Source organism: Elephantulus edwardii, unplaced genomic scaffold, assembly GCF_000299155.1.
Source record: "Elephantulus edwardii isolate Elephantulus edwardi_28Jun2011 unplaced genomic scaffold, EleEdw1.0 scaffold00027, whole genome shotgun sequence".
Taxonomy (NCBI): Eukaryota; Metazoa; Chordata; class Mammalia; order Macroscelidea; family Macroscelididae; genus Elephantulus; species Elephantulus edwardii.
This window is the reverse complement of record NW_006399777.1, coordinates 14,570,064-14,580,956: the sequence shown is the minus strand read 5'-3', so window position 1 is coordinate 14,580,956 and position 10,893 is coordinate 14,570,064. Positions and strand designations below refer to the sequence as shown.

Genomic DNA, 10,893 nt, shown 5'->3' with positions numbered 1-10,893 from the left:
TATATATAATGTATTTTTTTTCCTGCACTAGGATAAGTTTAAAGAAATTGTAAGGGAGCCTAAAGGTCCTCTGTGTGGCTATCTTAAGATATTGCAAGACCAGCAATAATTAGGAACAAGCTTTTTCTGCCAATTTCACTAATACTTGATTACATTTCCAGTCTAGCCTTTGAGCCCACAATTCTCTCATATAAATTATTATGGTATTTAATCAAGAGCTTTACTTTTGAGTTGGCTTAGATTAATTTTTTTAATTTTAAAAGCCTTTGATTAGTAGAGAAATATGTAAGCTTATTACACACAAGAAATGGAAAAATAGAAGATTAAAATTCATTCTTGGTTCAGTCACCTGAAAAAATAATTATTAACACTTTAATTCCTGTTGGCACTTAGTCTTTTTTTTTTTCCACTTAGTCTTGGTAATATTTTTAAAAAATAAATGTTAAGTACTTCAGACTGTTCACACAGTAACTTAAACATCTTTTTCTATATTATTGGTACTTAAAAAGAACTATTTTCTACTGTAGCAATTCCTCACTTACCAACATCTTTAGATTCCAAAGACATCATTCTGTGAAAACAGGCATTAAAACAAAAGATCAGTGCATCTTTCTATAACTTCGAGCAACTGAGGGCCCCAGCCCAGCCAAGATGACGCACAACCGTTAGAGAAGCAGTCCTCTCACCTCATTTTACATGAATTCCATTTAATGAACAAAAGTCAGCAGACCTTTTCTTAGTGTCATAAATGTGAACTGTCAGATAATGAGAAAGTCAGTAAGTGAGGGGCCGATGTAAATGCTTGTCAGTAAAGGCACCTTGTCCCTCCTATGTATGCGAAATATAACCTTACAGGAATAATTCTCTGTAAAAGTGGTACATTTACCAGAACAGTCTTCCGGGGAGTCTGGATGTAAAAGGTCTAGAGCCTGACTCTCCTCAGCGAGGTGGAAGGAGTTAGAGGAGCGGGAAGACAGAGGTGCGTTACACACACACATGTGTACGACAGTGTGAGGAAAGAAAGTGAAGGTCAGAGATTCATAAACAGGTGCATTGCTGGACAGAGGTAACTCGTGGTCGCTGTGATGCTAAACACTGTGACATGGATGTGCCAAATGCGAGAATGGTCACCATGGTGGAGAGTGTTTGGTGGAGCTCCCTGATTAAAACAAGCTTGGAAGCAGGGACAGCATCCACTTCTGAAATGGCTTGCCTCCAGAAACCCTATGAACAGTGCTCAGGCCTTTCATTCACAGGGTCGCTATGAGTCGTCTACGACTCGACGGCACCTAACAACACAACAACAACAAAGTATGAGGGTGTCATTTGATTGGCACACTCGTTTTTTTATAATGCTCACTATTCAAAGCCTTTCTATGGGCCTGAAATGAATAATGGTATATTATTATTTTATATATTAAAACATTTAAAGGTCTGTTTTCATTTCTTTAAACAGAGATTCACTGGTAACTGTTTAATGCTATGCACTTTGCTAGCATAAAAAATGAAAAGAAATGTCCCTCTCTTTTAGTTCATAATTGGAATATGTTCTGGTGGTGGTGTCGTTGTTGTGTACTTTTGAGTCAGAACCAATACATAGCTGACCCTGCAGTGGCTTTTCAGAGGCAGTCAGTCACAGGGGAGAAAGTGATTCATCTTTCTCCCACAGAGCAGCTGGGGGATTTGAACCACATACCTTTGCGTTGGTAGGGTGAGTCTTCTTCACTAAGTCACCAGAGCTCCCTAATTGGGATATGTTGTTGTTGTTAAGTGCCGTCGAGTCGCAGGCGACTCATAGTGACCCTATGAAGGAGAGTCCTCAACACTTGGGTGCCTTTCATACTCTCTCCAGGTTCATAGGGTTTCTGGAGGCAAGCTATTATGGAAGTGGATCAATTAGGATCTATGCAGTCAAAATTGTTATACTGCCTACATCTATAGTAAGAATGATTAACTGATGATATGGGGCACTGCAGTAGGCTGAATTGCACCTTTTCCCCAACACCCCCCAATAAATCCATATACACTTTAAACCACAGAGTATGAACTTGTTTTGAAAACACACACACACACACACACACACACACACACACCTGCATATGCCCCTGCAATGGCCATGTAAGCACAAAAGGAGAAATTAGAAGAGACAGCTACAAACCACGGAATGTTAAAAATTGCTGGCATCACAGATCTTTCCTATAGCATAGAGGACATTTTAATTTATTGTCTTTAAAACCCATATTTATTCCCACTCAAAAAAAAATAATCCAACAGAGTGTGGAAATTATTGAACAGTATCGCTAATCTCACGTGCAAGCAAAATCTTGCTGAAGATTATCCAAAAATGACTAGAACAGAACATCAGCAGAGAACTACCAGAAATACAAGCTGGGTTTAGAAGAGGTCGTGGCACTAGAGACATTATCGCCAATGTCAGATGGATCTTGGCTGAAAGCAGAGAGTACCAGAAGGATGTCTATCTGTGCTTCATTGACTACATAAAAGCATTTTACTGTATGGATCACAACAAATTGTGGCTAACCTTGAAAAGAATGGGAATCCCAGAACACTTGATTATGTTGATGTACATCCTATACTTGGACCAGGAAGCAGTTGCTAGAACAGAGCAAGGAAATATTGCATGGTTCAAAATCCGGAAAGGAGTGTGTCAGGGATGTGTCCTTTTTCCATACCTTTTAAATTTATATACACATCATTTGGAAGGTTGGATTTTATGAGGAGGAATTTGGCACCAGGATTAGAGGAAGACTTATCAACAACCTGTGTTATGCAGATGACATAACCTTGCTGGCTGAACTGAGGAGGACCTAAAGCATTTGCTGCAGAAGGTGAAGGACTATAGTCTTCAATATGGATTGAAGCTCAACATCAAGAAGACAGAGATTCTCACCACTGGGCCAATTGGCAGCACCATGATCCATGGAGAAGAGATTGAGGTTGTTAACAATTTTGTCTTGCTCAGCTTCAAGTCAACACTCTTGGCATCAGCAATCAGGAAATAAAAAGACCAATTGCATTAGGAAAACATGCTGTCAGGTGACCTCTCCAAAGTGCTAAAGAGCAACAGTGTCAGTCTAGAGACTAAGGTGTACCTGATCCAGACCATGGTCTTCACAATTACTTGCTATGCATCAGAGAACTGCACAGTGACTAAGGATGACAAGAAGAATCAATGCATTTGAATTGTGATGTAGGAGAAGAGTCCTGAACTTATTACCATGAACCACCAAGAGAACACACAGATCTGTCCTGGAGAAGGTGAAACCAAACTGCTCCTTGGAAGCAAGAATTCTGAAGTTTCATCACACTAACTTTCGGCATGTGGCTACAAGGGACCAGTCCTTAGAGAAGGTCATCATGCTTGGATGGCTGGAGGAACAGCACAGGAGAGGAAGACCCTGTGTGAGATGGATTGACACAGTAACTGAGACAAAAGAGGTAGTTGTGTCAGAGACAGACTGGCTCAGGATGGGGCGGGGTTCAGAGCTTCTGTACATAGGGTCACTATGAGCCCAAGGTGACTCAGCAAGTCTTTAAAACTAAGACTCGATTTGTATCGTAAGCCACCAGACTTGTGGTCTTTGCTGTGGCCACCCTAGGAAGCTAATATAGACTGTGAGAGATCCTAGGCTATAAAAAATGAAGTGAAACTAATTTCCTGGGGCAGGAAACTGGAGATGGAGAATCTCCACGAGATGGATTGGCACAGTGACTGAAGCAGTGAGGTCAGGTTGTGTGAGAGATAAGATTGGCTCAGGATAGAGCAAGATTCAGAACCATTATTTATAGGGTCGTTATGAGCTATAGTTGACTTGCTGGCACATAACAGCTGCAATCACTACATGATCCTCCTTCCTCAGTGTTGAGATTTCACATCCATAAGGCGATTGAAGAGAAGATGACTTGGGTCAAAGACATCCTACTTCTCAAAGCTGCATCTTTGCTTTCTTTTTTTTTTTTCCGAATTAAGTTTTTTTAATAAGACTGCATATATAGATGTTTAGCCACATGCATCTTTGCTTTCAAGCACTTTAAAGAAGTATTTGGCAGCATATTTGCTCCACACAGTTTATCATATGAATGTCAGATGAGACTAAAAATTGTCCCCATAGAGATCAAAACAAAGGGAAGAAATGCTGAAGTAAAAATGAACAGAAGATCTCAAAGGGACACGCAAGAAGACAGTGTTATATCTAACAAATTGTTCAAACAGCTGGAGTGAGAAAACCAAAAGGGAAGAACCTGCTCTGCATTCTCAAGCTAAAATAACTGAAAAATAAAATTCAAGCTTGAGTTAAAGTACTGAAGGATTTTATGGGCAAAATCTTAAATGTTGCAGGAAGCATCAGAAGATGATGGAAGGAGAAGGAATACAGAGAGTCACTGTATCAAAAAATAATTGGTCGACCCTGAATCATTTCAGGAAATTGCCTATGATCAAAAACCAGTGGTAATTAAGGACGTTCAGGCTGCACTGAAAATAAGACCTGAATTGTTAACCTAAAAGTTGGTTTTTGTTTTGTTTTTTTAAAGCCATTTAGTTAGCCTCCTCTGGTCTACAGCTACCTTAACTGCAGACACTGGTCTTCTTGCAAATCAGCATCAGCTGTGAGACTAGGATAAGCAAAAAAGCAGCAAGACTTGAGGCAAGCAAGGCTTGTCACCATGAGACCCTGGGTGAAGAGACTGTGGCATTGCTGTGGACAAAAGGTGTCATGGTGTGATCTAGGCTTCTTGCATTTGTGCTGGTAACAAAGACTTGACTGTTCTTGCCAGATGTTTGAAGGCAAAGTTGACTTTTAACTGTCCTGAGGCGAACCTTGCTCGATGATTTGGATTTGACTGCTGAACTGAAACCAGAGCCTGGACTTATTGAGGAATTGTGCCTTGGAACTGATGGGCGAAAGCCTGGCCTTCTACTGTGGGACTCACTTCCCTAATAAACCCCATTGTTGGTACCATAAGTGTGAGTGAGCAATGAATAGAAGAACCTCTTTGCTAAGGCTGGGGTTCTAGAGGCACCATGGGCCGGATTACAGGCTCTTTAACTGCTTTCTACTCTGAGGCAATGAGGAGCCCCTCTGGCCCTTTCAGAGAGATGCTTTTGGTCCTGTGCCCCCATGACCTGTTTTATCCTCTTTAGACAAGGCCCCAAGAATTGCTGGAATATCATTTGAGGTATTTCAAGAAACAGATGCATGAAGACCTGGGCATGCTAACTAAAGTATGCCAAGAAATATGGACGATAACTACCTGACCAACTGTCTGGAAGAGACATATCTGTTCTCATTTCAAAAAATGGCGATCCATCATAATGTGGTAATTATCAACTAATTAATCTCACATGCAATAAAATCTTGGCTTAAGATTGCTAAAAAACATTTGGAACAGTACATCAGTGAGGAACTCAGAGGTAGTCTATGTTCCAGCTGGGTTCATCAGAGGCCATGGCCCAAGGATATCATTGCTGATGTCACGTGGATCTTATTTGAAAGCAGAGAACACCAGAAAGAATAGTTGAGTGTGTTGAGGTTTTTTTGTTTGTTTCTGTTTTTGGTTTTGGTTTTGTTTTTGTTTTTGTTTTTTTTTCACTAATGTAGAGGCATTTTGCTGTGTAGGTCATAGCAAATTATGGCTAATCTTGAGGAGAATGCAGATCCCAAAACACTTACTTGTGCTCCTGGGAAACCTGTACGTAGGCCAAGAAGCTGTTGTCTAAACAGAAAAAGTGAAAACTGTACGGTTTAAAATCAAGAAAGGTTTGTGTCAAGACGATATCCTTTCTCCATATCGATTCAATCTGTGTTCTGATCAAATAATTTGAGAAGTTGGGCTCTATGAAAAATGTGGCATCAGGACTGGAGGAAGACTTAGCAACAGGTGTTACGCAGATGACACAACTTCGCTTGCTCAAAGTGACAAGAACTTGAAACGCTTACTGGACAAGGTCAAAGACTACACTCTTCAATATGGATTATATCTCACAACATCGAGAAACCAAAAATCGGTGGAAAATAATGTATACAAACTTTATAAATAAACCAGGTGTTATGTGCCGTCGAGTCGCTTGTGACTCATAGCGACCCTATGTACAACAGCCTCAAACTCTTCTCTGTCCTGTGCCAATCTCACTGTCTCCAACACACTCATCCCAGTTACCCCAGTCACCGAATCAATACATCTCCCAGAGGGCCTTCCCCTCCTGCGCCTGCCCTCCACCCTCCCAAGCATGATGTCCTTCTCTGAGGACTGGTCTCTCCTTACAACATGACCAAAGTATGTCAGACGAAGCCTCAGAATCCTTGCCTCCAAGGAGCAGCTCGGTTTAACCCTCTCCAGGATGAATCTGTTTGTTTTCCTAGCAGTCCATGGTACCCTCAATACACTTCTCCAACACCAAAGCTCAAAGGCATCAATTTTCCTTCTATCCTTCTTGGTCATTGTCCAACTGTCTGATGCATAATAAGTGATTGCAAAGACCATGGCCTGTATCAGATGCACCTTAGTCTCCAGAGAGACACCATTGCTCTTCAGTACTTTAGAGAGGTCCCTAACAGCAGCCTTTCTCATCACAATACGTGTTAATTTCCTGGCTGCTGATGCCAAGAGTGTTGATTGTGGAGCCAAGCAGAGTAAAGCTGTGAACAATCAAAAATCTTCACTTGTTGACATCATGATAGATGAAGTTGTCAGCTATTTCATTTTACTTGGATCCACATCAACACCCATGGCAACAGCAGTCAAGAAATCAAAAGACATGTTGCATTAGGAAAAATCTGTTGTCAAAGGCCATTCCAAAGAACTGGGGAGCAAGGGTGTCAGTTTAAAGACTGAGGTGTGCCTGATCCAAGCCATGATCTTTCAGTTACTTGCTACTCATCTGAAAGTTGGACCATGACTGAGGATGACAGAATTGATACCTTTGTATTGTTATGTGGGAGAAAAGTATTGACTAATCCATGGACTGTCAAAAGAATAAACAGTCCTGAGCTGGAGGAAGTGTGGTCAGGGCGCTCCTATCGGCAGTTATGGTAAAACATCTCACATACTTTGGGTATGTTGCCAGGAAGGGCCAAGTCCTTGGGCCAAGTCATCATCCTGGGAAAAGTCGAGTGTCAGTGGAAGAGAGGAAGACCACCAATGAGATGGATTGATAGTGGCTGTAAAAATGGGCTAGCAGATCGGAGGTCATGACGATACAGAGGACAAGGTCCAGACACGCTGCTCAGTGTCCACCGGATGCTGCTAACAGCTACCCCTCCCCTCATCTCTGCCTCCACATGAGAGGCAGCAGTTGTTCTCCTTTGCTGAGAGAGCAGATTAAAGAATGGTTATTACCAACCTGGGACTGGAACCCGACTTTGATGTTGGTCTCCACATTTCTCAGGTCAAACTATGTGACCACTGTTGCAGATGGCCTCCATTAGGCAACAGTGAGAAGGGTGGCTGGTTCTGTTTTTTTCCATCATTATAATGCTTGGTGTAGGCTTAGACTTAGTGCATTACAAGAGTTCAAATATTTGCTAAATTGAGTCTCACTGCAGGCTAGCTCTGAAAATGCATGCCTTATTCCCAGACATGCTTCAAGGTGTTTAAGACACTGACAACTTGCACAGTGTAAATTAGGGCCGAAGGGAAGAAAATCTGTTCTGACATCGACGTAGCACTCACAGAGCTGACACAGGCCTAGAACAGAGCTGACACAGGCCTAGAATTAACTTCTGAGCCTTTCATTCTATAAATAAAGGCGCTGCCATCAACCTTGTTTCACTCTTAAAAGAGCAGAGTTACTTATTTCCTGCTTCGCCATATAATGGAGATCCAGCTTTCCTATTTCCTGCTTATCCCAATTATAGAAGTTCCCAGGAGATGCGGTCCCAGGAGAAGACGGAGGCAAATACGGGGTCTTTTTGTAAAATGATCAAGTTGCAGGGTTTAAAAAAAATAAAATAGGACCACAAACGGATTCACAGGGAAGAGCTTCCCAAGCATAACAGTTCTCTCTCCTGCCCCTAACATTCTCTAAGTCTACATGGGAAAATGCCAAGCTTCACCCAGTACCACCTTCTGCGAACACCCTCCACCACCACAGCCCTCCCACCATGTTCTCCTCATCAAGAATTGATCTGGTAACAGTTTGCCTTGGGGGACCTCAGTCTTGGCAGAGTGAGTCAGCAAAAATCGAAGACGACCTGCAAGGTGGATTATTGACCATGGCTACGATAACATGCCCTAAAATAGCGCCAATTGTAAGGAAGGCACAGAAGGGCAGTTTCATTCTGTTGCAGGAATCTGCTCACCTGGACCTAAGAGCGGCAGCAGTCTGCGTTATTACCTATTGAATTAAGAGACTGTATGTCCAGACATTACTCCTTGATGCTGTTCAGGAGGGCTCTATAGGTGGGGGGCGGGGGGATGAGACGAAGGAAGGGATGAAAGCCACATACTGCACTCGATGTTGCTGTTGATTGGATACCTTTCTCTGACCTCAGATGCAGCCTCAAGATATCAGCGTAATACTTCAGGCAGCCAGCATTCCCAAAGGCAAATGTTTTTTAACAATTTGGTTTATTTTATTGTTGGTGTTTTTTTTTTACTTGACAGCAATGAGTTTATTAGAACAAAAGCTATGGGGGGGGAGGGGGAGTGCCATTTCACACAAAGGTATGTCTTCTGTATGGATAAACGGGACCTCTGTAACTGTCCAGTGCAGGTTGTGTGAGTCACACATGCCATAACAAGGGCTGAGGCAGAGTTGCAGGAGCTCTAGAGCTTGGATCCTGGAACAGCCCCTTCCCCAGCTTTCCAGTTGGAAGTTTTCTAGGGTGGATTTCAATGAAGAAGGATCACAGGCGGGGATGGGAAGTTGCTCAGTTTGTCTGAGCCAATCCTCACCTTCTTCCAGTTGGACACGTCGTGATGCTTCCTGGGATCAGAGGACAGCTGAGTTCAGGCCTGAAACATGCTGAAGGTCTATCCATGAAGTCTAGGGATTCTGCTTTTGGGTGTCCCTGCCTTCAGAGACAAGGACTGTGGGCAGAGGGTAGTAGGGAGGAACAGTCTGAGGAGGACTTACCACAGGCTAAGCTCTGAAAAATGTTTTTTCTGTTGACTACCTAAAGCCACCTTCCCCATAGCCTGAAGGGTGTGAAATTCCGCAGACCTTCCCTGGAAGGTGGTGCGCAGAGGGCGTTCCCCCAGGAAGAGGGAGCCGAAGGAACTTGAAGGGGCTGTGTAGTCGGCCCCATGTGTACACCTGCATGCTGCCGGGCACCTTTTCACAGCCAGGGAAGGAAGCGCAAGTTCCCCAGTCTGCTTGGAAACCACCTCAGTGCAGATACTCCTGTAAAGATCCTCCTTTATGGACCTCAAACTATCCCAAACCTGTCAACCACTGGCCATTATGCCCTCATTCCTTCTAGGCCTGCTGCACTGTCGCCCCAACCAGGAGAGCTTCCCAAAGCACCAAGCCAGCAAATTCTAACGTAGACTTGATCGTCACCGTTCGGGGGAGAGACGGCTCTTCTTTAAACCTATCTCTTCCAAGGCTGCTCTGTTTACATTAGGCAACTGAGGGGACCTTTGTAGGCTGGTCTTGCAGTCTTGAGTTTGCCAAATGGACTAAATATTAAAATTACTCACCCTTTGTTTGCTTTTTTCCCCCAGCTCCTCTGAAGATTATGAAACAGATGAACCCATCCCTCCCTCTGAATTTGGAAACAAAGGCAATAAAATAGTCACCCCAAACCTTTCAGAGAAATGTGGAAAGCTCCAGTCGGTGGATGAAGAGTAGCCAACTATTGGCTCCGCGAAAGGAAGACGTGTATTTAAATGTTTTTCTTGTGAAGTGCTCTAGTTTGTGTACTGCTTTTTAAAGGCTTTGTTTTCTCCAAGTTTGGATCCACACTAGGAACCTGCAAGTGTTTTTAAGCAATAGGTCTGGATACACGCTCAGCATGGGTGATGCTTCCAATTTGCCTCAACTCTCCTGCACAGCTCGTCTTTGGAAGCAAATGTAGAACCATCTACAGCCCCTCCTGGAGCCCGAGACTCCACACTGTACCCTTGAATATACCAGCGATCTAGTGGGGGACGACGCCAGAGTCCACTCTCCACTCACAGGTGCTGCCTCAGCACAGGTCAGCATCTGAGACCCCTCAGGGCTCCTGTGGAGCCAAAAAGAAACCTTCAGGACTGAAACTTGAAAGAACTTAGCCTCCAGAACTAACTTGTTAGGTGCCACCACGGCTCCATCTCGGATGCAGCTCTAGTACACTGTGGAGACATCTCCGAGACCTTCGGTTCTGGGCGCACTGCAGCTCACAGGGCGTCCACTGACCGTGTCACTCCACAGTAGCCTGCCAAGTTACAAGTCACTTTAGATCCTCAGGTATAAACCACTGGGCCCTCTTAACCTTGCTGGCAAGCTCTGAGTTAACTCCTGCCCAATCCTGACTGTGGAGCTTACAGAAAAACTTGTTCGATCAAGCCAAGTACAGAATTGGGCGCCTTCTTGGGAAACAAGGCAGAGTCCTTTTAACTTGGCAGTGACTGCAGCAGTGGGCTGAATGAAGCAGATCGGGGATGGTGAGGAGGGCTCAGGGCCAGAGCAGGGTTCAGATGTTGTTCACAGGGTCGCTGTGAGTCATCGACTCAGAGGCACCTAACATTGGAGAACTATTGACTAAATGATTAACCTTCCAATCAGAGTTACTTGAAGACTTAAAAAGCATGAAAATTTTTGCTACACTAGACATGTTCTTTACTATGTATTAGAGACTAGGCTCACAGTAAAAGCCTTAATATAGAAACACTGTTCCTGACTTCATGTTGAAGAGAGAACTCTCCACCCTCAATACTGCCCAATGAAAT

General features: G+C 43.5%; 1 protein-coding gene across 2 annotated transcripts in view; it reads left to right on the top strand.

Moving 5' to 3' along the window:
* The window catches only part of PPP2R3A (protein phosphatase 2, regulatory subunit B'', alpha), a 129,267-nt gene extending 119,453 nt beyond the window's left edge, over nucleotides 1-9,814 (top strand). For both annotated transcript variants that reach the window (XM_006883367.1, XM_006883368.1), the window contains exon 13: nucleotides 9,688-9,814. In XM_006883367.1, the coding sequence (XP_006883429.1) occupies nucleotides 9,688-9,814 (127 nt within the window). The remainder of the gene's footprint in view (nucleotides 1-9,687) is intronic.
* The last annotated feature ends 1,079 nt before the right edge of the window (nucleotides 9,815-10,893 follow it).